General features: G+C 38.2%; 2 protein-coding genes across 2 annotated transcripts; both read right to left on the bottom strand.

Moving 5' to 3' along the window:
• Nucleotides 1-185: 185 nt before the first annotated feature.
• On the bottom strand, nucleotides 186-8,007 carry LOC105041623 (uncharacterized). Its single transcript, XM_010918588.3, has 5 exons — nucleotides 7,797-8,007; nucleotides 7,625-7,698; nucleotides 2,918-3,053; nucleotides 2,063-2,368; nucleotides 186-576 (listed from the first exon to the last, which is right to left on the bottom strand). Exons 1-5 carry the CDS (start codon nucleotides 7,914-7,916, stop codon nucleotides 304-306), a joined length of 909 nt encoding a protein of 302 aa, XP_010916890.1. The 5' UTR covers nucleotides 7,917-8,007; the 3' UTR covers nucleotides 186-303.
• Nucleotides 8,008-24,670: 16,663 nt separating this feature from the next.
• LOC105041778 (uncharacterized) lies at nucleotides 24,671-26,153 on the bottom strand. The gene has a single exon (XM_010918807.4). It carries the CDS (start codon nucleotides 25,466-25,468, stop codon nucleotides 24,755-24,757), a length of 714 nt encoding a protein of 237 aa, XP_010917109.2. The 5' UTR covers nucleotides 25,469-26,153; the 3' UTR covers nucleotides 24,671-24,754.
• Nucleotides 26,154-27,821: the final 1,668 nt, after the last annotated feature.

Raw genomic sequence — 27,821 nt, 5'->3', positions numbered from 1 at the left:
TAATGTATGGTTGGGTTGAATAAAACATAGCAACTTAGCTGGAATAAACTTAAAAACAAGAGTCTCATTGTAAAATGACAGCAGACATCACTCCTCAGATTGGTTGGTACATAAGATATGTCACAACCACTCTGCACTTCGCATGTTAAATTAGATTATCACTGCCACATCTCATGAAATCAGGGTAAGATCAAACATGATTGCCATCAAGCACATGCAGAAACCACTACTTCATCAGTGCATACAAACATCTTTTCCATTTAAATCAGAAAGCCAACACAGAAATTCTGTGCGTTAGACAAGTCAAACCAGCGCGATGCTGCTTTCACCACCAGGAGGCTTGCGGACACCACCAAAGTAATCTCGAGAAGTGGTCTCTCCATCTGCAAAGATATCACTGCCACTCATCTCCTTCAGCTTTGCCACGCTCAGTGGTTTTTCCTCCGATCCTGGTGGCGCATCTTCCTTGAAGATGTCATTGCCTGTAAGTTCTGCCACCTTCTGAATGTAAATCTTCTTAGCTGTTTTGACCACAGGCTCCTCACCAAACAAGAAACTACTAGGATTCCCAGCGGACTAACAGGACAAGTAAAACAATGAGCATGTTAGACATGTAAAAGGCAAAGAGATAATGTGCGCACACTCGTATGGATCTACATAGAATGCTAGGGAAGAAAGCATATGAATGCAAAGTCATGCACCGATTAAGATTGAAATGAACACATTAAAATTGTGCCTAAAAGGTTGCATTTCAGAAGTGAAATTTATATGGGAGATCCTATCAAAAACATCCTAAACAATAAGCTAGTGAAGATATATTACTTTCACATACAATAGAATGTAGAAGACAATATCAGAACTAACAATTCATTTACAAATACACACGATTGTTGGAGAATGAAGTATAGAATTTTGGCATAAAGATGGAAAAATTCCAAATTGAAGTGCAGCAAATAAATAAATACATTACATATATTAAATACATTTATGCATGTAGAGTTCATTAATACCCGGTGGAAAGAAAGGATTGGACACGATTGCCAATTTTAAAATGAGACTTGAAGTGTAAATTTTAAATTAGAGAACCTTTGTCTATGCATCAAGTGATCTAAGAATCAAGACATTGTATCTTACCACTAAAGCATAAGATATTTCATTTATAAGCATTTTAAGACCTTGTAGATCACATACAAAGGTTTCGATTTCATTTAACAAATCCCCATCTTTGAATTAAGCAACAATTGCAAAATCCTCTTCCAGTCTTCATGTATTTGTGCGTCAGGATGCACCCACACAAGTTTGATCAGCCATGCACATTGATAGGTGGAGAATTGGTGCATATATGCTAGAGTTCATTGAAAAACTCACCCCAGATATTTGAGTAAACTTTAGAATTTGCAACCAAATAATTCAAAGCCTCAATATATTCAAGTTAAATAAAACAATTCCATCATTTTTTTTTTGAGAATAAAAGTTGTTGGTTATGATCTACTCTGAATCCAGCTTCATATTATTGAACAAGGAAAGCATTGGAATGCTCATAATCAGAGAATGGATCATTGTAATGAAAGCAACCTATTAAAGAAAAGAAAGATCATTTTAAGCTCACATAAAAAGCATTGGAATGCTTATAATCAGAGAATGGAAAACATTTCAAATAACATGTTCAACACAACGAACACAGCATGACATGTTAAACAAAATGAACACAGCCCAATCCCAAATCATTTATCCCCGGCTTCTCATGCCCTCTGAGGGATTTCCTATGTGCCAAAGAATGTTCAGGAAACAGAATGGTTTACGAAAGATATTAATGGGAAATAGCTAATAATATTGGGAATATGCTGGCAAGTGTTTTCCAATTCAAGATATCACCCAAAACCTGCCCAAATTTTTGCTTTAGAAGATATTAGTAAAAAGGTTTGGGCTCTAAATGAGTAAATGTATAACGTAATGATGAACCTAGCGATGAAAGTCACAGAACAATAACTGTCAGATTTTATGAAAGGCAAAGATACATTTACAAAATGAAAGTGCAAAGCTTATGCATCATCTCACTCACATTCAAGACTTCTGCAGAGGGGGCTGAGTTCTGCAGTGTGGATTCTCCAATATCTTCATATGCCTCTGAGTTCCTTGCTGCCAGAGGCTTGGGTGCAATTTCTGGTGGAGGAGCAAAGATGTCGTGCCCACTAAGTTCCTTGCACTTTGCATCAGATAATTGTTTCTTCATCTTAGCTTCTGATTCACTCTGCAAAGTTCCACTTAGTTCTCGCTGCTTTGCCACCTCTGCTATTGAGGTTGGCTTCTTGGGGGTAACACTCTCATCAGCACTGAATGAGATCTGGCTAATTGCACTAACCGTTTGCTGATACATGAACAAATTCTCCTTTGAGTCCCACAGTAAATTAGCATTACAAATGTATAAGCAATTAAACAAAACAAGGATGCCAGTTGAAGCAAATACATCATTTAGGTAAACAATGATGTGTAACGTTTAAATCCTAAAACATATCTGCTTTCAACTTGGCAAAAGGATTCACCCAAAGAAAACAAGCAATGCAGAGTGCAGCAAATGATGATTACATAAGCACAGATCAACTACCATTCCTGTTTGTGTGTACATAAAAATCTACATCAGAGGTCCGAATTATAAGGTCAAAAGTATCAGCCAAACTTCGGAAAGACCTGACAATACTCAGAATTACAATTATACTATTTTTATGAAGTAACATTAGTATTATCTTCAGATATGTATAGTAATTTCGTGGACCAGTTCGATCCAACTTTTGAATGGATATCCTGTAGAGTTGGATTTTCAGGCATTGGTATAAAATGCATTTTATATAATGTAAGAGATTTCTGAATCAATATTTTTTTTTTTTCAAAAAAATCCTTGTTAATCTAGAAGATGTACCTGATAAATTCGTGAACCAGTTCGGTTAGTTGGAGTTGAGAATGCACTGCCAGAATCTGCTTCACCATCTTCATTGTCAGCAGCAAATATGCCACTGCCAGTCATTTCTTTTAACTTTGGACCGGAACAAGGTTTCCTGAAATGGCAATACAGAATGTTCCCAAATTCTAAGCCAATATGTATGTATACATGTACACAAAAATATATATGTACATATTTATGAATGTCCATGTGCACACATGCACGTACATGGATGTATGCATGTGCACACAACAAGCAAACCATGTATCAAACAAATTGAAGTTCGTCGGCACATGATTTACTCTTAAATTTTTGTGGCATTTAAGCCAGCCTTTCTCTTATCAGCACTACTTGTTGAAGCTACAAGAACCAACATAGTAATGGTTTTAGAAAGATTATAATTTCAAATCAAAACAGACAAGGTAACCGATACTGGAATTCTTTAAAAAAAGTGTAATTACGCATATTTAAATGAAGTTCAATCTCATCACATAATACAGCTGCAAGCATTCGATATTGGCTTATAGAGAGCAGGTAGGGTCCTCATGCATTTTCTACAAAATGGGCAATGCAAGTTTATCCCCAGCAGGATGGATGCCCGCCTTTGAAAGAAGCATCTATCAGTGCATTAGTCTAAGGGCACCCCCCACAATATAATTTCACCTGCTCAGTGATAATAATCTCAACATGCATACATAAAGAAAAACGGAACAAGGATAAATAAGGGAAAAACAAAGATTTCAGGTGGCAGCCACTAAAAAGGGAACAAGGATAAATGAGATTTCAGGTGGCAGCAACTAGAATTGAAAAGGAATTTGATGACTATTTGAAACTTAATGGAACATTCTCTTGCCTAGAAATTTATGGGAGAATTGTAGCGATTTATATTGGAATTCAAGATGACGTCCAATAATTAGATAGGTATGCCAGGGTATCACTAGTCAACTTATCAATGACTCTACCAGGCATATCCCAGAAAATATCTGGCATGGCAAAAATTGGGTTTTTAATGCAATTTAAGAGGGTATTGTTGCTTTTCAGCGCCAAAACACATCATTTGACCTGATGGTTCACTGAAGAACAAGGTTTTCGCCACCCCAGGTACTATAAAGCATTTACCCTTCATTTACTGATGTAGGCTCTTGATAGATGCAGATAGTAAAGGTGTTAGGACTAGACAAAAATCATATGAAAGTCTAGAAATTTCAGTAAATATTCTATAGGAGAGGGTAATTAAATGAAACCACTTTATAGGAATATAACTGATTTGAATAAGTATGACGACTATTATGGAAACAAAACTTACGAGACATTAAAATAGTAGGCGACAATAGGATTGGATTGACCTATATTCAATCTTTAATTCACCCCGAAATGGCCTCTGCTAATCTGAACCCAGTTTGTTTTAACAGGCTTGAACCGACACATCGGAATTGTATCATATATGGATTGAAAATGAATCATATGAGATCCAATATCAAGGTCTGCCTATCATCCCATACCGACTGTACCATACCATACTAGCAAGAAACTAGTATGATACTAAGGTTTAGCTCGGTATATGAACTGCACAATCCATACTAGTCCAAATAAAGCAGACCACCCCACACCGACCATACCATCTGGTTTCAGGTGGTACCATGGCAAGGAGTGAGAAAAAGGTTTTGCGAGCCTATCTTGGCATGGGGTGCATACTGTACAGTACAGATCCATCCATAGTCCATACCATACTGAACTAAATATATACCAGTATGGGTCCTTGTACCAGTTTTGCAGACCTTGTCCGACATAAAACTAAATTGAAGCAAAACTGGTGCAGCAAGTTTTCAGTACCCAACCCACCTTCCCCTAATTAAAAACATAAAAAAAAAAGGTTCGCTGGAAGTTATAACTATTATGTAGCAAAATCAATTAATTTTATGTTAGCGACAACTTACATGTGGCTGTTAAAATTAATGTTTATAAAATTGGTTGTTGACGATGCATACATGTTGTTGTAATCACTGTTTTCTTGCATGACATGTTTATAATGCAATTAACTACCAAAACCTGCTTGTGCATGGTTTGTGTTTAGGTTCATTGTCAATCCCATTCACCCAAATGTACTAATGGATGAGCAAAATAAATCTAAAACCCAAGGTGATCTGGATATAAGCAGATAAATCTTGGAATTTTTTCATTTTCTTTTTTGTTATCTGATCCAAATGTGAATCTGGCTTGGATCATGCCAATAGCATGATCCAGCGAGACACACTTGCAACCCTACGGAGATGAGAGCAATAATACCAGTGGCAAATGTTAACAATCCACAATCAATAAAAGGTCAATAGGCATGCCACTTTTTTTGCTTAGGCTTTGACAAATTAGTAGTTTTCTTATTGACTTAAAAAAAGTGCATGCAACTGTACCCTTAAAAACAACATCCAAGGGAGCCTATAAGTTAGTTCCTAGACTAGATCTAACCCAAAAATTCATTAATCTATTCAAGTTATGTTTAGTTGGTTACCTTGGGCCTAGTAACACTAGGTCTAAACATGACCCGAAATTTCAAATCTAAGTTAAGGCTAGACTAACTCTCCCAATGGGATGGAAACAAGGTTAACCCATCAACCTGTAGACTTAAGATTGGGGGACAGATGATGAGAAGCATGCAGAATAGCTTAGTGACCAAAACAAATAGTTAAAAATTCTGGAATTTTTATCAATCTTTTCCCTATTTCATCTAAGTATGCTGCAAAAAACAATTTTTTGGATTCTTGCATTGATAATTACGATTTTTTCATATTTCACTAACTAATTTGAGACCTTCTAAAATTTACTGAATTTTTTCTAATCATGGAGATGTTTCCAATATTCATCGGACCACTAATACCTTATCCTTCATTTTTCTCCTGAATATTGCCAAATTATGGACATTTGATTAGATCAAATTAATCAGCAATGAAGCATAAGTATGCTAGCAATACTAATGGCAGCATTGGAAACATAAATCATCCAAATTATCATAAAATTGATATAGTCTTGGCGGTTAACTAGTAGGCTGAACATCCAATGAAGTGAATTGGCATCATTATCATGTCACCTCCCATTTTATATAAATGGGAGATCCTATTTCTGACATTTTGACATAAATAGAGGAATGCAGGAATAATGATGAGCTTTAAGAGTTCCAAGTACACTCTTAAGTTGAGGATAAAAATTGAGTGTATCAAGGTGATTGCATTGTAAAATGAAGAAGGTTATAATTAGTGACATGTGAATTATGTAGAAAACTGCAGAGTTGGTCAGGATGAGGAAGAGTTGCCTAGTCACAAACTGTAGGTATTCAAAAGTGTGAGCTCATGGAGAAGGGCACTCTGTGCCCATAACACTCCATGAAGCTAGTCCTTGTGGCATGATGTTTTGCTATCATGCACCATATCTTCTCTTCCATCGCAACAATGGTCACCCATGGCCACCATCAGCCTTGAAAATCTCAAAGATAAAAATCTAGGACTACAAGTCCTCTTCAACCCAACCAAAACATGATTATTTTGGTCATCTATTAATCGCCCTAACCACCTTGATTTACTTTTTTGGGCCCCCAGACATCTTCAAATCCAGCCCAATCAAATTTACAAATGTTTTGGTTCAAACTGTTTCTAACCCCGTTTAAAGAGACATGTTTACAATCAAATCCCCATCTATCATAAATCTATGCTATTACCGTAACTCTCTCTTCATCCTTCTTATTTGCAGATAAATCTTTACAGTCATTGTCAAGCTTTACTCTGTTTCATAACTTTATACATGTGTTGTTCATGAGCTTATCTGCATTTTTTTACTATTTATATATGCTTGATTCCTTGAACAAATTTGATAATGAAATTCTTGGTAAAACACTGTATAATCTTTTTTTTTTTTTTCAGAAGTAAGATGCTTACTTTATTGTCTCATCATTTGCTTGATATCTTAAATAAGTGGATTTGGAGATACAGAAATGGAAAAAATCCTGTTCTTAAGCTCACGCTTGGCAATCAATAGAACTCATGTTTTCTTGGACTGTCAAAAATCATATAGTTTTGAATTCATATACATATGTATAAAATACCTCATAAACTACCACGTCTCTTTCAAGTTATGCATCAAAAACATTTATGTATAATCACTTATAATATATTGTAACGACTCAAAATACATTTTGTAATGCATTCAACTGAACTCCTATTATAATGCGGATCTCAGAATCAGTTTGATACATCGAAATCATGAATATTTTGTTACTCAGACCTTCGGCCTACAACATGCCCTCTATAGCTACCATAACTATTACACGTAGAGGCAATCACAAATTCAAGGAGTGATCAGACATCTTAAATCAAAACAAAAGAAAATCTTGTTCCTTTTTTTTTTCTCTCTTTCCCTCTCAGAGAAAGGGCAACCCTTCAGATACACAAAAAAGACATTTTGATTCATCCGTAGAAAATCTTTGTTTTAAAAAAAATATTTTTTTCACAAATTCCTAGCTAAAAAAAACTACCGTCCTCGAACCATGAGGACATTAACAAAAGAGACATCACACTTCACAGAAGAGAACATTTTAGATCGTAGAAGCAAAAAAAAAAAAATATTTCGATCCCAAAATCAAAAAAAACGATGAGCACCCCAAAATCCCAGAATCCAAGTCCAAAATCGACCAGATCTCACCTCTTGAGCACGCTTTCCGCCTCCTCCTCCGTCATCTGCCCCCCAAACAGCACCTTGCTGATCCCTCCCGAAGGCTGCAGGGTCCACCGGGAAAAAAAAAACACAGTCAGCCACCAGTAAGAGGCCAAAACTCAACGTAAGACCACCCATTCCCCGCCGGAGGCGGTCCTACCTGGTGCGGCCGGCGCGATCCCGAGTCGTCCGCCGGCGGATCCGCCGGCAGCACCTCCGGCCACGTCAGCAGATCCGCCGTCGAGGTGTGCGGCTTCCTCACCGGCACGCTCCTCTCCATCACTTCCTCTCACCCCCTCTCTCTCCAACACAGTCTCCGTCACATGAAGAGGAGTAGAATAGAAGAAAGTTGGGGCTTAACTCTTTTTCTAAGCTTTCATTTTATCTCTCTCTGAATAAGAGGAATGAAAGCAGCCAGCTGGATCTCCGGGATGACGTGGCGTGCACTGCAGCCTCTCTATTCTCTCTCTAGATCCCGTCACGCTCAAACGAACGGCGGAGTTGGCTCCCTTGCTTTGCTTCAATACATTGCTTGCTTGTATGGCCACACGGGCTTGGCGGTTTTGCTTACGGGGATGGTGATGGTATCGGTGACGGTATCTCCGGTTCAGAAACCGCGCTACGGCTACCATGGAAGGAGCGGTAACGTTCGTTTTGGGAGAGAGTAATGGCTACGGGCCACTTCGAGAACCAAAAATTTCTCCTCTTTGTTGGAATATTATATCTGGTAATAGGTTCCGTGCAGATGTGGAAATGCGAAATTAATCAAGGATTGAAGGAAATTCATCCGAACTAAATTCGGTCGTTGTTTTGTTATAATTTGAATTTCTTACATTTGAATAAGGACCAGCAGCACTGGCAGTTGATGCATAGAATATATGTGTGTATGTATATGTACACACACGTGTATATGTATATATATGCTATCAAGATGATTGCTGCAATTTGAACCAACTTCTTTAAATATTTTTGAAATTTGAATATGTGTTTCTTTCCTCAAAATTTTGAACCACAAATTTGTTTCCATGTTCTAGATAAGTATAGTGTGGATCTATTATTTATTATTTATTTTTAATATATATATATATATATATATTAAAATAGAAATCTTTGTTTGACACGTAGGATGTGGAAGAGAGGGAGAGAAAGCCACATAGACAAAGCAACGCCTAACCTTTCCTGTTTGCCCGTCCGTCCTCGATGATAAATCAGGTCTTTCTTAAAACTAAGCTGCTATTTCACTTGGCTGGAGACTCTTTCTTCCCCACTTTATGTCGACGGAGCAGAGATTGATAAAGGACTGCTCCTATGCTGGCCCTCTCTCTCCCGCGATGCCTCCACCGTCACTGCAAGTGCACCCTCCGAGGGGGGCCAGCGATGGTGGGGGTGACGCTACGCTCTTATATATATAGAATAAATATATATTGTGAGGCCTGGCCCAAGCAACGAATCCTAAGCCCAAAACAAAAAAAAAAAAAAAAAAAAAAAGAAAAACAGAGCAGGAAGACTCTCGATCGGAGTCTTCCTCTTCTCCGATCAAGAATCGGAGTCCTAGGGCCATTGAAAGACCCTAGGACGAGCTCTATAAGAACCCTTCCCCTCTCCTCTATGGGTAGATCCTTCCGTCGCCGTCGATTGTCGGAGATTTTTCTCCGATTTTCCCGTTTGAAGCCGCGACTCCTCGACCCGTGTTCGCCGCGATTTCTCGCCGGTGGGAGTCACCGGAGGTTGTGGTAAGGTCTCCCTCCTCTCCCTCTCTTCTCTCCCTTCTTTCCCGTGTCTGTGTGCACGATGGCCGGCGACGGGTGTCGCCGGATTTAGTTGGAGAAAGAAACCCCCCTGTTCGCCGCCTCTTTCCTCTGATTTTTCGGCGCCGACGGTCACGCCGACCGCCGGCCCTGGTCTCTCCGAACCCGGGAGAGTCGGCCGTTGCCGCCGGCCACCTCCGGCCATGAGATGGCCGTGATCGGCCGATCAAGGCATGGGGACCTCTAGGTCCCCTGTTTCGGCCCAATGAAAGCCCGGGAAGAAAAGAAGAAGAAGAAGAAGGAAAAGAAAAAGAAAAAGAAAAGAAGAAGAAGGAAAAGAAAAGAAAAAGAAAAGAAAAAGAAGAAAAAGAAAAGAAAAAGGAAAAGGAAAAAAAAAAAAAGAAAAATAAAATAATAATAATATAATAATAATAAATAGGATTTTCTCTCCTCTCTCTTCCATGAAGAAAAAGAAAAGAAAAAAAAAGAGAGAGAGAAAAGAAAAGAAAAGAAAAATTATTAAATTAATTAATAAATAATGATATAAATAATAAAATATGAGAAAGAGAGTTTCTCTCTCTTCCCTCTCTCTTCAGCCTGAACTGGAATTTTCTCTCTCTAGAATTGGACTTTCTCTCTCTACTTTTACTCTCTAGAATTCTCTCTCTAGATTCTCTCTCCTAAGATTTTTAGAATTTTGAGAAGAATGATGATGAATTTAAATGATCCTCGTGATGGATTTTTGATCCGTGATCGTCGGACGGTACACTGACATCCACTTTGATCAGATCAAGTATTTTTAGATTTTATTTCTCACGATCTTATCGAATTGTCCACATGATAATTTTAGCATGATTTGATCTGATCGATCAGAATTTGTTGAATCATATTGACTGAAGAATTCAAGATGAGTTTTCTCTCTCTAGAATTTTCTCTCTCTAGAATTTTCTCTCTCTAAAATATTTTCTCTCTTGATTGATTCTCTCTCTAAAAAAAAAGGTCAGTGAATGAAGAAATTTCTTTTAATAAGTCTGATCTGATTTTAATGAAGAACCCTGATCTATGATTGTCAGACAGCGTACTGGCACCCACCTTAATCAGACCATGAATCTTTAGATTTTACAATCCATGATTCCGATCTAGCCATGACTTGATTTGATCACATTGATTTCACCAATCGAGATATTGGACCCATCGTAATGTTGGATTGTGTCACCTGATCAATTCGAATTGTACCTCATGAATTCTCTCTCCTCTGATTTTCTCTCTCCACTTGATTTTATGAAATCGATGAAGAAACCTTAGTCCTATCACTTCGAATCCGATTTGATCTGATAGTCAAACTTTGGATCGTTTAGGTCCTAATTAGATTTTGATTAGATGAAATTAGATGATCGGACCCAATCTAAACCGTTGAAATATGGTATTCGTATTCTTTCTAATTATTGAAATTGATTCTGTATAGGATTGTGGATGTTTGATCATGGGATATCGCGATATGATCTACGAATAAAATTTTTTTTGGAAGAAAATTTATAGAATTATGTGGATTTGTTGGAATGCGTTCGAGGTAAGTAATGTTTCACCTTTTCTAGATTCATCGACAAATTATAGTGTATTCTTCTGACATGATTTGTGAAACGATGCATGAATTGGATGAATGGTATTTTTGTTATGAAAATATCTTATTTGAAATGTTATGATGAAGCATGATTGAATATATTGATTTCATGATGCATTATATTGATTGATTTCGATACTACATGATTATATGTTTTATTATTGAAATTAGAATATGAAACATGATTTATGAAGAATTATGATATAAGAAACAATAAGAATTGACAACCTGACTGTGTTGAGGACCCCGCCAATGGGGGCATATACGTTGGCAATTGACTGTCCTGAGGATTTATGTCGCCAGTAAGACCAGCGACATGTCGCCAGATAGACCAGCGACAAAACCGCCAGTTAGACCAGCGGTTCCAAAGGACTTGGCTGCCAGATGATTCGCAGCCCACCGCAAGCAGATACGCGATATTATGACCCTGCCACAGGGATAATGTGGTCATAGCTCATGGTTGACGAAAAGAAATTGAAGAACAAAAGAAATTGAAATCCCGAAAGAAACTTGAAATTTCGAAAAAGAAATGAATTTGGCATGAATTATATTGCATAATTGAAATTGATTTCGAATTGATGAACTCTATATGCTTATTTTCTATAAATGATTATTTACTTATATGCCTGATGAAATCTGTTGAGAAGTGATCGTTGCTTACTGGGCTGTCTAGCTCATTACCTCTTATTTTACTGTTTTTACAGATGTTGAGGAATTAAGATGATACAAGATATGAATAGAAGAGTGATCAGAAGCAGAATCTTCGTACTTTTATTTTAGGTTGGAAGGCTTATTGAATTTGATGCAAAGCCTTTGAATTATTGTTGAATTTATTGAGATATTAAAAAAAAAAAATTATTTAACTATTTGTGAAGATATCATGATGAGATGCCTTGCATGCTTATGGGAAAAATATTCTATAAGTATGCGGTGGTTGCCATGACCCTCGACTCACAATCTCGGGTCGGGGGCGTGACAATTAATATGGTATCAGAGCATAAGTGGATGAATTATGAAACATAGAATCAGATATAGAATGGGTGTTAGTGGATAGACACCAGGGACATTATAGGGTAGATCTTTGATGATTGTAGTGGGAGAAATATTTATAAATTTTGACTAAACATTGAGATTATGTATGAAAGGATCACAATAGATTATAACATATAAAATTTGAAATATGATGGATGATCTATTGATCATGATATGATTACTTAGATCTTGATCGAAAGTAATCACAAAAGGATTGATATAAAATTGTATTGTGCATTATGGTTATTAATTTGATCATTGGTTATTCAAGTGAATCGTAAGTTCAAATTCGATGTGAGAATAATATTATGATATTACTTCTAGTTGAGAGATTGACTATTATTGGCAAGATAAAGATTTGATAATAAAATATTATTCCAGAATGGGCTAAGAAAAAATCTTTTATGATGTTTGATTGGAATATTTATCGAAATTGAATTTGGTATGTGGATTATATATAAAGTGGCATATTATGATGAATACATATTTGAGGATATTGCAAAGAAACCTATGTCTTATTGATGAAATTGATTTTGAGATTATAGGATATTCATCATACTGGAAGCTTTAATCATCATCCTTAGATTTAAATAATGGATCTTATTATGTCTATTGGAGACTACATGATGTGTATGAAATTTTAATTTAAAGACTTCGTATCTAAATTGATCAAGAGATTTTCTGATATTATTGTTGAGGTTGTTAATGAAAATTGATATCTTCAGATTAAGATAAAAGATCTGATTTATATTTATTTCAGATTAAGGGATCCGTGTGAATTTACAATTTAAAAAAATTAAGATTTAGAAATTGATATGGAGTTCCTTTGCTTTTGTTAATGAGGTCCCTAATTGAATCTATTATTAAATGGAGATTTGATTTTTTTGAAGCTTGTATGATTATTATGAAAGGATATTTGATAGATATTGAAGATCATGATGATAGAAATTTTAGAAAAAAAAAATAATGATTTGAAGTTCTTATATATTAAGATTATGTCCAAATTTGGTGGAGCATCGAAGTATTTTTTTTTTTTTCTTCATTAATTTGACTTATAAGAATTTTTGGTTTGAAAATTTTCGAATTGAATTGATATGAGAATTAAGATTTGATTCATATTGGTTATAGTAAATCTATATGATGGTTTTAAATATGATATTGGACTCAAGGGTTAATCAAGATTTTTGTACACTAGTAAAAGTATGAATGAGAATCGGAAGTTAATCTTTGACTTCAATTGAAATTTAAAATTTTAGATCTTTTCTATTAATAAGGTAAAGAAATAATTTGATCAAACTTTTTTTGGTGAAGCTAAGAAATTTTGACTGTTAGATCAGAGTGCGCAGCGGAAGCATGGTAATTTGGATTACTTTGAGTAAGTCAGGAATCTTGATTCTTTGAGTCAAAGAATTATGATAGATGATATGGTTTGATGCAAGAAAATTTATTGACATTAGAAAGAAAAATATTTTAAAATTTTGAATCATTTTAGATATCCTAATGTGACTTTTAAAAGTAGTGCTTCCACCTACTATGCTACAAAAATAATTAGCATCCTAATTCTAGGATGAGTGGACCTTTGATTTTTGATTTTAGATTTAGAATATTTAGAGATAAATTTTCTCTATTCTAGAATTAAATTTTATAATTCTTTAATTATTAAGAAGAATTTGAGATTGTTTATCGAATGATGATTTTGATCTTAGATTAGTATACTCAAATAATTATCTCCAGGGTATAATGAAATTTGAAGTTAGAACTCTTTTGATTATTATTATTTCTCAGACTGAATGAAAAAGATTGAGGTTATCTATTGATATTGATGATTGTTCTACAAAAGATGGATTGGAGTTATTTATAATTTAATTTGATAATGAATTGAATATTTAAGAGTTTGAGGGTTTGAGTAAGAAAATTTCGATGACTAGAAATAATGATATTGATTTAATCAACAATGGTGATATTGATCTTTATGAAATAACTTAATGATGAAGTTGTATCGAGAATTAAAATATCAAAAGCTCGAGAATGAGATTGAAATGATAAATCTTCAACCTTTGAAAGTACGAATAAGAGAAAATATTTTTGAATTTTGATTGATTGGGATGTCATCATATGACTCATAGAAGTATGATTTCCTATCTTATGATGGGTTGAAATTAAGAGTGATTAATATTTTGAAATAAAATGAATGATGATGATGAATGAAGTTCTTATGCAAGAATAGAGACATTGATCCTCTTCTATTCACAAGAGATAGATTTGATTTTAATTTGAGTCACGAGATATTGAACATTAATTTTTACAGGAAATGAGATCATAATTTTGAAATCTTGAAATATTGAAAATCTTTGAGATGTTGATCTTGATGAATAAGAAAATGAATGGTTCCGTATCAGGTTGATATTAATGTATTGACTTTTTTCTTATGAAATGATGAATTTGTATTAAGAATTAGAATTTTGAAATATTTGAGGATGAGATTCAAGTAAGAAACTATGAAGACTCAAGCAAAAAAAAAAAAAATATCCCTAGCTCTTCGAGACTACAGGTATGAAAAATTTCGAGGACGAAATTTCTTTTAGAGGGGAAGAATGTGAGGCCTGGCCCAAGCAACGAATCCTAAGCCCAAAACAAAAAAAAAAAAAAAGAAAAGAAAAACAGAGCAGGAAGACTCCCGATCGGAGTCTTCCTCTTCTCCGATCAAGAATCGAAGTCCTAGGGCCATTGAAAGACCCTAGGACGAGCTCTATAAGAACCCTTCCCCTCTCCTCTATGGGTAGACCCTTCCGTCGCCGTCGATTGCCGGAGATTTTTCTCCGATTTTCCCGTTTGAAGCCGCGACTCCTCGACCCGTGTTCGCCGCGATTTCTCGCCGGTGGGGGTCACCGGAGGTTGTGGTAAGGTCTCCCTCCTCTCCCTCTCTTCTCTTCCTTCTTTCCCGTGTCTGTGTGCACGATGGCCGGTGACGGGTGTCGCCGGATTTAGTTGGAGAAAGAAACCCCCCTGTTCGCCGCCTCTTTCCTCTGATTTTTCGGCGCCGACGGTCATGCCGACCGCCGGCCCTGGTCTCTCCGAACCCGGGAGAGTCGGCCGTTGCCGCCGGCCACCTCCGGCCATGAGATGGCCGTGATCGGCCAATCAAGGCATGGGGACCTCTAGGTCCCCTGTTTCGGCCCAATGAAAGCCCGGGAAGAAAAGAAGAAGAAGAAGAAGGAAAAGAAAAAGAAAAAGAAAAAGAAAAGAAGAAGAAGGAAAAGAAAAGAAAAAGAAAAGAAAAAGAAGAAAAAGAAAAGAAAAAAGAAAAGGAAAAAAAAAATAATAAAATAATAATAATATAATAATAATAAATAGGATTTTCTCTCCTCTCTCTTCCATGAAGAAAAAGAAAAGAAAAAAAAAGAGAGAGAGAAAAGAAAAGAAAAGAAAAATTATTAAATTAATTAATAAATAATGATATAAATAATAAAATATGAGAAAGAGAGTTTCTCTCTCTTCCCTCTCTCTTCAGCCTGAACTGGAATTTTCTCTCTCTAGAATTGGACTTTCTCTCTCTAGAATTCTCTCTCTAGATTCTCTCTCCTAAGATTTTTAGAATTTTGAGAAGAATGATGATGAATTTAAATGATCCTCGTGATGGATTTTTGATCCGTGATCGTCGGACGGTACACTGACATCCACTTTGATCAGATCAAATATTTTTAGATTTTATTTCTCACGATCTTATCGAATTGTCCACATGATAATTTTAGCATGATTTGATCTGATCGATCAGAATTTGTTGAATCATATTGACTGAAGAATTCAAGATGAGTTTTCTCTCTCTAGAATTTTCTCTCTCTAGAATTTTCTCTCTCTAATATATTTTCTCTCTTGATTGATTCTCTCTCTAAAAAAAAGGTTAGTGAATGAAGAAATTTCTTTTAATAAGTCTGATCTGATTTTAATGAAGAACCCTGATCTATGATTGTCAGACAGCGTACTGGCACCCACCTTAATCAGACCATGAATCTTTAGATTTTACAATCCATGATTTCGATCTAGCCATGACTTGATTTGATCACATTGATTTCACCAATCGAGATATTGGACCCATCGTAATGTTGGATTGTGTCACCTGATCAATTCGAATTGTACCTCATGAATTCTCTCTCCTCTGATTTTCTCTCTCCACTTGATTTTATGAAATCGATGAAGAAACCTTGGTCCTATCACTTCGAATCCGATTTGATCTGATAGTCAAACTTTGGATCGTTTAGGTCCTAATTAGATTTTGATTAGATGAAATTAGATGATCGGACCCAATCTAAACCGTTGAAATATGGTATTCGTATTCTTTCTAATTATTGAAATTGATTCTGTATAGGATTGTGGATGTTTGATCATGGGATATCGCGATATGATCTACGAATAAAATTTTTTTTGGAAGAAAATTTATAGAATTATGTGGATTTGTTGGAATGCGTTCGAGGTAAGTAATGTTTCACCTTTTCTAGATTCATCGACAAATTATAGTGTATTCTTCTGACATGATTTGTGAAACGATGCATGAATTGGATGAATGGTATTTTTGTTATGAAAATATCTTATTTGAAATGTTATGATGAAGCATGATTGAATATATTGATTTCATGATGCATTATATTGATTGATTTCGATACTACATGATTATATGTTTTATTATTGAAATTAGAATATGAAACATGATTTATGAAGAATTATGATATAAGAAACAATAAGAATTGACAACCTGACTGTGTTGAGGACCCCGCCAATGGGGGCATATACGTTGGCAATTGACTGTCCTGAGGATTTATGTCGCCAGTAAGACCAGCGACATGTCGCCAGATAGACCAGCGACAAAACCGCCAGTTAGACCAGCGGTTCCAAAGGACTTGGCTGCCAGATGATTCGCAGCCCACCGCAAGCAGATACGCGGTATTATGACCCTGCCACAGGGATAATGTGGTCATAGCTCATGGTTGACGAAAAGAAATTGAAGAACAAAAGAAATTGAAATCCCGAAAGAAACTTGAAATTTCGAAAAAGAAATGAATTTGGCATGAATTATATTGCATAATTGAAATTGATTTCGAATTGATGAACTCTATATGCTTATTTTCTATAAATGATTATTTACTTATATGCCTGATGAAATCTGTTGAGAAGTGATCGTTGCTTACTGGGCTGTCTAGCTCATTACCTCTTATTTTACTGTTTTTACAGATGTTGAGGAATTAAGATGATACAAGATATGAATAGAAGAGTGATCAGAAGCAGAATCTTCGTACTTTTATTTTAGGTTGGAAGGCTTATTGAATTTGATGCAAAGCCTTTGAATTATTGTTGAATTTATTGAGATATTAAAAAAAAATATATATTTAACTATTTGTGAAGATATCATGATGAGATGCCTTGCATGCTTATGGGAAAAATATTCTATAAGTATGCGGTGGTTGCCATGACCCTCGACTCACAATCTCGGGTCGGGGGCGTGACATATATAAATTAATGAAATAAAATATTTTTTAAAATGATAGTGCAATGTACGGAATTATAAACTAGTTGAAGCATGTTTTGCACTATATCTCATGGATATCTGGTGGGCAGAATTTTTTATGAGAGTATGATATTGTTAGGTTGATGTCTGATCAGGATATCACCTAACAAATGGTATCAAAATAAGGTGGTATAAGAACGTAGATTGCAGTGATGGTGAGCAAGACTGAAGATGAAAAAGATAGGAACAATCAAGATGGGGATCAACAAGTTCGATGGTAAGAGCAATTTCTCCTTGTGGCTAACAAGGGTGAAAGACATGCTCATCCAACAGGGGTTGATCGATGCTCTCTTGTGCGATGAGAAGCCGACCACCATGGAACCGCGGGATTGGAAACGGCTACAGATGCAGGCGGTGAGTACCATTCGCATGTACCTGGCGGATGAGGTGGTGATCTATGTGCTGAGCGAGACTTCCTGACGGTGCTGTGGTCGAAGCTCGATGAGTAGTACATGGCGAAGTCTCTCACCAACACACTTTTTCTCTGGAGGTAGTTTTACCAACTGCGGATGACTGAGGGACAGAACGTGCAGGAGCATTTGAGCCACTTCCAGAAGATCCTCACCGACCTCCTCAGCGTTGGTGAGAATGTTGAGGAGAAGACCAGGGCGCTGGTTTTGCTGACGTCGCTTTCTCCTTCGTACGAGCCTTTGGTGACTGCTCTTCTAGTGGGGAAGAGCACTATTGATACGTAGTCGTTGATAGCACCAAAAATAACTCTACTCACTTCGTAGGTAGGATGAGTCGAGATCGTATCCTCAGGGATCTTGGGCTAAGTTGAGATTGCAAAAGAAAGAAGCGTTGTTTTTGATTTAGAAAATAAATTATCTTAAAATTGATGTAATTAGAAAATAAAAAGTTCAGGAGTTTTAAATTAATTTTGTACTAGTAGAATTATATTTTTTTTAATTAAATAGATGTAATTAATCTTAGAAAAAATACCTGTCTTTCCTCGGCACGCTCCGTATCCGTAGATCACGGTGCGTCTCCAGAAAGTACTAGGTAAACAACTCTTCTTTCCTCGGCACGCCTCGTATCTGTAGATCACGATGCGTCTCCGGAAAGTAAAAGTTGTTCCTAATATTAATCTAACAAGAAAATATAAATAAAAGCATATGAAAGAGAGCAAATAAAGAACTCATGACGATTTAAATAAAAAGCATAATCTTTATTGCATATAAAGAAACACAAGAAAGTTTAGAACAATAAACTATCTCTGTGTCATTACAAAATTTCTTCTCCACTCCCGAGACTGCTAGCCTAGCTGCTCATGAAGTAGTCCCTTTCTATTCCTCTATGCAAGGCTCTAGAAGAATTTTTGGGCTCCCCCTCCAATGGGAGTACAAAAGTCTTTTTATAGGTGTTAGGAGGGAGGAGTTTTACATGATTTTTCGATGTGGGACTAAAAAAATGCTAAAGACTAAAAGATGGATGGATGAGATAGAAAGATCACAAATAAATAAAGAAAATACAAATCTTTCCTCTCAAAGTATTTCTAAATATTAATTTTTTTTTCTTTAATAAGCATATGTTCGTCCGTCAGCAAAAATTCCCCGCGAACCCGCCTGCCGCGCGCCCGCTCGCTGCACGCCCGCGCCGCGTCCACCCCACGTCCGGGCTCGCGCCCACGCGCTCACGCGCTCACCCGCGCGCCCAGGAATACTGCCGTGTGAACATTCTTTTTATATTCCAAAAAGAAACTTTTGTTGCTTCACAATGACGTCTATATCCTTTTGGATTCCTTGCATTGTATCTTCATTTTCTATAATACCATATGCATCTTTCTTTTATTTTAATTTTATTTTAAGTCCAAATTTCTTCAAACTTGAGTCTTTTTGATTTATGAATCGGACTCTTTGTATCGGCGATCATCTTTCCTGTAAAACATAAAAAGAAGCATCAAATTTTTAATAAATAAAATAAATTAAATATGATTTTTTGCTTTAAATGACTTAAATTAAGTGTTTATCAACTATCAAGATGGATGAGGTCACCGCGGCGATACTTCAGAATGAGGTTTTCAAGAGGGAGAACCCAACTTCGAGCTCAAGTGACGGTAGCTCAGCTTTGGTGGCTTCTGGAGGAGCAGGAGGCGGTAGACGGAGCGACAGGAGATCGCAACGAGGGCGGTCCAAGTCCAGGAGGGACTTGAGCAAAATCAGGTGTTACCGGTGTGAGGAGTTGGGACATCTAGCCAGAGATTGTTCTCAACTTAAAAATCGGACGGTGGCTGCTGTAGCGACGGCCGGCACCGATTCAGATGGAGATGTCCTAGAGATATCTGACGAGGTATCTACTTCTTCCCAGCAGTGGATATTAGATTCTGCATGTCCCTATCATGTATGTTGCAGAGAGGAGCAGCTTGACTCCCTAGAGAACAGTGAGGGCACTATATATCTGCCGGATGGATCGAGCTGTGCGATCAGAGGCATTGGGACGGTCAGCTGGAAGGCACATGACGATGCAGTGAGGAGATTGGGGGAGGTTCGATACATATCTGATTTCAGACAGAATCTTATCTCACTTAGCAGACTGGATTCGAGAGGCTTCAGGACGGTAACTGGTGGAGAAATCCTGAGGGTGCTACGCGGCGATAGAATTGTGCTGGAGGGGAAGAAGGGGAGCAGAGGACATTATTACCTGACGGGGAGCCCAGTACGAGGTGGAGCTTCGGGAGCCAGGCGGAGCCCAGAGCGAGGTGGAGCTCCAAGAGGCGGATCGAGCGCGAGATAGGAGACTCAGAAGGATGAGAGGCGATGTCACAAGGTGAGATTCCTATTGTCGCAGGACGATGCCCCGAGCAGATCTCAGATCAGAAGAAGTACAGCATACGATGGAGATGGGATCGAGCAGCCTGGCTCGACTCTCATGTTTTTCCATCCATGATCAGTAGGCGATTGCCCCAGGACATGGGGGCAAGGAGATCCAGAAGCTCGCGAAGTTTGAAGGAGGCCGAATTCGAGTCGAGGTGGAGATTGTTAGGATTTGATGCCTCGAGATTCAGCCCATATTGAGCCCACAGCGAGGTTCGCGATAAAAAATGGAGTCCAACGAGACCAAAATCATTCCAAACGGAGCTCGGATGGAGGAGATACGAGCTTTTAAAATCGACACGAAACTCGAGGCGATGGAGGACCGCCGGTGGAGCGGGGGCGGCGCGGCCGCAGCAGTGGTGTGTGGCCCAGGCGGGGCCAACGCGCGGGATGCGCAACCCAGGCGCGCAGCCCAGGCGGGCGGGCAGCCCAGCCAGAAGCGTGGCCCAGGAGCGCGGCCCAGCTCGTGCGCGGGCCCGCACGCGGGAGCGGCCCAGGCCCAGGCCCAGGCCCAGGCCCATGCCTGGGCCTGTACCCCGGTCCACCGTGGACCAAGCAATCCATGGCGGACCGCGTGGGTATTTTCTATACGTTTCTCACGGTCCACGGCACTATTCTGTGGACCGGTCGCGATCGGATGGCCCAGGGTGTTTCCGATGTTGATCCAATGGTTCAAGAGCTTGATTTGGCTTGTTTAGGAGACCTAAACTTAATCTAATTAGGTTTAAACCTTGTTTAAGGCATTTAAAAGGCCTGTGCCTCAACAGAGAGCTGCAAGGACTGATTTTTTGCTGAGGAAGCCATGCGGAACCCGAGAAGAGAAGGAGAGAGAGGCGTGAGGCCGCTGTAAGAGAAAGAGCAGGGCTCCTGAACAGCGGACGTTAGGTCACTTCAGGGGTTCAGGAGGTCTTCCAAGAGAGAGAGAGCTTTTGAGAGAGGAACTTTTAGAGAGAGAAAATTGAGTGTATAAGGGTTGAAGGTGAGGTCTTCTCTTGTAAATTTTTTTTTATAGTGAAGTTTGTATGCCCCGTAGAAGCGAGCTTTTTTGTGGTTGATCCATGTATTTTGATTGTTTTATTTTGTTTCTTCTTTTTTCCTGCTGCATCGCATGATACTGAAAAGATCTTGAAAGATAGTGTCATGACCAGACATCCACTCAATATTTTAATTAAAATATTAATTCATCAGTTATCATCCATAGCCTGTGCTGAAGGAATGTCGGTCCTGGTCTGCATCATCGCCCAAGTCTTGATTAAGTTTTTTGGAAAGGATCGATAGTTGCCATCGATTAATTTATGGAAGAATCGTTCAGAGCATGGATAGAGCATGCTGGCCAATCACCATCCTAGCGTACAATTTTTTTTAGTTGTATGAAGCATTACCAAGAACACAAGCCATTAAGAGAAGTTCCACATGCCGGACATGGTAGAACGAATAGAAGGATAACCGTCATGTGCAAAATGGAGATTTAGCCCACATTGAGCCCACAGCGAGGTTCACGACGAAAAACGGAGTCCAACGAGATCAAGATCATCCGAAATGGAGCTCGGATGAAGAAGATACGAGTTTTTGAAGTTGGCACGAGACTCGAGGCGGTGGAGGACCGCCGGCAGCTGGCGGCGGGCAGCAGTGGCGCGGCCGCAGGCGGCGGCGCGCGGGGGGCCTAGGCGGGCCCGCGGCCTAGCCCCGCGCAGGCCCGCGTGCAGGCGTGACCCAGGCCCGTGCACGCGGGCCGGCCCAGGCCTAGGCGGCCTGCCTAGCCCTATTCTCCGGTCCACCATGGACCGGGCGGTCCACGGGTGGGCCTGCGGACCATGTGGGCGGTTCCCACGCATTTTTTGCGGTCCACGGCACTATTCCGTGGACCGGAGCACGATCGGTGGGCTCAGGTGACTCCCGGTTTTGATCCGACGGTCTGGGACATGATTTGGGTTGATTAAGGACTCCTAAACCTAATCTAAACCATGTTTAAGAGGCAACAGAGAAGGTGTGGGGTTTGGTTTTGCACTGTGGACGCCGCACGGAACCGAGGAAGAAGCACGCATTGCTATGAGAGGAGCAAGGCTCCTGGACAGCGGTCGCCAGGTATTTCAGGGGTTCAGAAGGTCTTTCAAGAGAGAGAGAGCTTTTGTGAGGGGAACTTCTAGTGAGAGAGAATTAAGTGTACAAGGGTTGAGGGTGAAGTCTCCTCTTGTAAAATTTTCTTTTTCATAGTGAAGTTTGCATGCCCCATGGAGGCGAACCCTTTTGTGGCTGATCCACATATTTTGATTGTTTTATTTTGTTTCTTTTTTTTTTCTGCTGCATCGCGTGATACTGAAAGGATCTTGAGAGGTGGTGTCCTGACCAGATATCCATCCAACAGATATGTATAAAAATTTCTAGGAAGACATGTTTGTGATGCTCATAACATCGTGCTTAAGCGTGCTCCTTTTCCTGAGCACGATGGTATATATAAGCAAAAGTGAAAGTATGCAAGATAGATAATATATTTAACATTGTTGGAAGGGCACTTGCGATGGTAGAAAAAATAAGCATGCAACAGTTTGAATTATATTAATGACATAGGATAAGGGCCTAGCATAGACTTCAAATTCTTCCAGCAAAGGATTAAACCAAGCTACACAAGAAAAATAAATCTAAACCTAGAATTTTGAAAGAAATTATTAATTTTAAAAACTCAAAACTATAGATCTAGATTCCAAGAAAGAAACTAGAAAAGGGATAACTAATAATTTTTTTGCATCGCTATCAAGAAGGCCTCATTGTCGCCAGACTCTTCTAATCGACAATGTCGAGATGCTTCACAATTAAAGGCTCTCCAACCAGTCACTTTGTTAGCTACCATAATCCACAAAAATCATGTAAAATCCACCATGAAGAAAAAGAATACGAGAGCACACCTAGTTCAAAAGAAGCTTTGTTAATTTTTTAATGATCAAAACTAGGAACATTGAGGTATTTGTAGGGTTGGATTCCTGAGCTCCATAAAAATCCTTAACAAAAATAGTTTTCTAAACCCTATAGGACATGTAAACCAAGTAATAAATATTTCTAGAAGAAAGACAAGAAAATTGACCAAAAATTCAGAAAAATGATCCTCAATTCAGTAAAATCATGGAATGGTATTCACAATTAAGTTGAGCTTTATCAGTAATGCCTCAGCATTATAGATCTTCAACAAAATGGCCCTAAACTTCTAGTTTGAGATCCGATTAAGGTGGATCAAAATGAGTTAGAAAGCTGCAATCCATGCTGGACTTCTTGGAAACGGTTTTGGCTTGAAATGCAATTTATAGTAATAATGGTGATGCCATTATTTGAACTGATATGCGGTGGAATGTAATTTGAGCTATTATTAATTTATTTGCAAAACTTAAATTCATTAGATAGTTGTGAGTCAAGCATCACCTTGTATTTTTCTTTCATTTAGTCTTAGAGAGGTTTGGAGACCTTTCTGCCGGGGTGTTGTGGCATAATTATCCATCCATGCATCCATGATACCCTCTTCAATGTTTATGATGTTTGGTTGTGTAACCTACTGTAAAATGGTGTAGGATTGAATGCCCAGGGGGCTAAGCTTTTCTAGCTTGCATCAGCTCTCTGTAGCTTGGTGAACTCTACTGCCGATAAATTAAAGCCTTGCTATCTCTGAAGGACTCGCAGAATGATCTCACAGGTAGGGTAAACTGAGGGTAAAACTTTTTTGAGATGTTGAGACCTTCCCCTACTTCCTTGAGCAATCTCACCATGGTTCCACCGCTGAACAAGCTATTGGAGGATATGGTAATTAACGCCCTTGCTGCCTTCATGTCTTCCAGGACCAGCTGTTCATTTGGCACCACGCTGCTTCAGTTACTCCACGTTCAGCAGTACTTGTTACATTGAATGATGTGGATCATATGCGAATTTCCTGGCAGCAATTGCCCAATCCATCACACTTGCTTGCACGACAAGGTCTCTCACAAGTACACTGTTGGGAAGCAAATCAAATGGGCAGACTATATATATCCGTCTCTCTAAAAATTGCAATAGCATATGGCGTACGTAATTGGCGATGCCAATGAGAAGCCTGCGAATTAACCCGGCCAATGTTATTACAAGTATAAATCTATATTAACCAGGTAGTCATCAAGATGTTAATTTATGGTGTTAAATTTTCCATATATACTTATTGTAAGTACGTTCAGATCAAACATCATCAGTCCAGAGAGAGAGAGAGAGAGAGAGAGAGAGAGAAGGGGAGGGAGGTATCAACAGTACGTAGGCCATTTGGAGAAACAAAAATACAAGTAGATTAAACCAAATACCCAATAATTAATACAATTTTAACATGGAGAACTACTAGCACGCATCATCTGCCACTGCTCCAGCAATTGCAGACACACTCTTCTCGTCCTCGCCCATATACCACTCACAGTCTCCACAGCCACATCCCTCCTTCCACTCTACCCTTCTGCCAACTCTCCCATTATCCACTGGCTTTGAGACTCCAACCTCCATCCCGACCACCAAAACAGGTGGCTTAACGGCCCCGGGCGAACATTTTGTCATATCTAGACTTATCTGTCTCTCCATTGACATGTCATTTGACCCCCATACTTCTCTCCATGCAATCTCAGCTCTACCTAAAAGCTCAGACCTTGCTGACCTCCCAAGAACCGGCATCTCTTTCCTCCGGCGTAGCTCGAACACGACGCTGTGTTTCTCTAGTAGCTCTTGTATCTGGATCGAGGGCCCCTGACACTCCACTGATGCTATGCAATCCCATGTTAGATCATCCCTCGATGGGATTTCATTGGTGTCAATCTGAATCCTCCTTCCACTTCCAGCAGAGATGTAGCATCTTATCAAGAGGTTCCTTGTGAGACCAACGTTGCCGAGATTGGTCAGTCTAATATAACTTAGCTTACATTGGAGGTAGTGGAGGGAATCATGGGATTCAGCCATGGTGAAGAAGTGATATAGTGGGGAAGTGAAAGATGGGTGGGTTGAAGAGGAAGGATTATGCTTGCTTATATAATGCAAGTAGTGAGTGTTTGAAACGTTGGAGTGCATGCTTTCTTTAAGAAACCACCATTCAGCTCTTCTTTGCTGTGATGTTTAGTGGGCTGCAAAAGGGCCCTTGGTAACATCAAGGGACAAATGCCCCTTCCGGAATGGTGTGCCATGGAAATTTAATTGGCTTCGATTAAGCATGACGGAAATTTTTGGGCTGAAACTTGCACTAAGTGCTTGCTTACAACCTAGAAAGATTCAGAAGCAGGAAGCACTTCTTACATGCACTGTATTTGTTAAACAACTTGGACGAAATTTGCGGTAATTTCTCTTGCTTAAGATTAATTTAGCTGAAAGGTGAGATGATGAAATTAATTATCCTCCAATTGAGGACCGAGATCATCGATTATGGTAACTTAAAAGTTGCTTTTAGGAAATGTTAACTAGTATATGACGTGTCATTTATTGCATCTTTACCTGATAAATAATGTGCCGAATGGCCAGATAATATGGATGATACTCTTAAGCAGCACGAAAATAGCTTTTGGGTAGTTCATTTATGCAACTTTGGCTTTAGCATACTTTCTCTGTAAAAGATGATGGCAGTTTGGCTCGTACCAAGGTCTAGCGACATTACTAGCACAGGTATGTTGGTGCGTGCATGCGATTAGGTATATTTTGCAATTCGAGTATCTGATGTTGATCTTATATGAATGACATTTTTAATCAGTATAAATATTTATTTTTTTATAGATAAAAAATTTATCAGAAGACCTATATTTTTTTAGATAAATATTTTTATATAATATTTAGATAAAAAAATAATTTATTCATATTTTTTTATGCATGAAAAAATGACTTCGAAATTTTTTACCCATGTTCTTTTGGATTACTACTTTCGTAGATAAATTACTAAAATTTATCTATATTTTTCATAATATCTTTTATGCTTTTTAGGTTTGAAAAAATGAACGACTGAATTATTAAGCATTGAATGATAGAGGCGATAGAAATGAGAATAGAGTATTTTAAGAATAAAATTAAATATATACTTTACTGATTGATCAAAAAATGATTTAACTATCCTCTAGATTGATAAGATTTTTTTTTATTTCATAGATAAATGATATCAATGGAAAAATAACTTAATCATCTTGAAAGATATGAAAATATGGATAAATTGATCAATAAAAAAATTAATTAATTTTTTTATAATATTTATCCATAAAAAAATGGACCTAGATAATGAACAAATGTGGCCCTTTCATGCATTAAATCTAGAAGGATAACATTGCGGAACTTAGGTGGATTCAACTTTCATCCTCTGTCTATGGCATTATTATAAGATCAAATGGAAGAAAGGCCACGATCTGGAGAGAATATTTTGTTTTTGATGACCAATAGAGCTGAAAAGCAGCTGTGACTGTGACTGCCTGACTGGTGACTAAGATTGGTTTATAGCTAACAGGTTGGTAGAAAAAAAGATAGCCACCCCTAGACACCACAAATTTGGCCCTCAAAGGCGTAAGACGATTTGACCGACCTTCTGTGTTAGGATTAAAGAATTTCAGTTGCCAAATGGACCACAATTTTCAAATATCATTAAGATTGCTCCTAGTCTTGAAGCCATAGATTGGATAAACTTTAAACTCATAAAGCACCGCAACTCAAATCATCAGCTAGACCGAGGCTCTTGTTTTCTTTTTCCTCCATTAAAAATACGCAGCAACCGTCCAGGCCAGGAGTGAGGAACAAGAAATTTTTTTTTCATTTTTCTGTTGTTGTTGGTGGGGAGGGGTTCTTGAAAATGAATCTTAAAACGGCCATAGTCAATCTATTGTAGATCTGAAATCGAAATAAAAATAAATGATCCCTATTTTAACTGTTTGATTGGAAAGAATTCCATTCCGATTTCGATTCCACAATGGAAGAGACATATTTCCATCTACCTAAAACTCAATCTCTATTCTTTTTTAAAAATTTAAATTTTTATTCTAATTTTTATCTCAATTTTAATTGCAAACCAAACACCCCTTGTATGTCTTCTTATTAGTTAACAGCCACTCTCCGGAGCTCATGGAATTCAAGCACAGGCATCAACCTGAGCCAAATTTGAGCTCTGTGGAATTGTGTGTCTAGCTTGGAACCCTACGCTTTGTTACATTTTCTCGGAATCCCAAACCTTTGCCGCGTGTACACTCATCCGCACTTCAAGTTCTTTGACAGGCTACTGAGCTTCCAAATTGGAGCCCAATCCTGTAATTCTTAAGTCTTCACGGCAAGAATGTAATCTAGTTGCTTCTTTCATGATAACAAAAAAAATCTAGTTTCCAATTTCCCACCACAAGAATGTAATAATTCCAAATTTGGAGGATTTGATATGTAATTGTGATCCTGTAGTCAAGAACAGACA

This window comes from Elaeis guineensis, chromosome 3 (genome assembly GCF_000442705.2).
Source record: "Elaeis guineensis isolate ETL-2024a chromosome 3, EG11, whole genome shotgun sequence".
Classification (NCBI taxonomy): Eukaryota; Viridiplantae; Streptophyta; class Magnoliopsida; order Arecales; family Arecaceae; genus Elaeis; species Elaeis guineensis.
The sequence above is the reverse complement of the archived record's forward strand: the minus strand, read 5'-3'. Positions and strand labels throughout refer to the sequence as shown.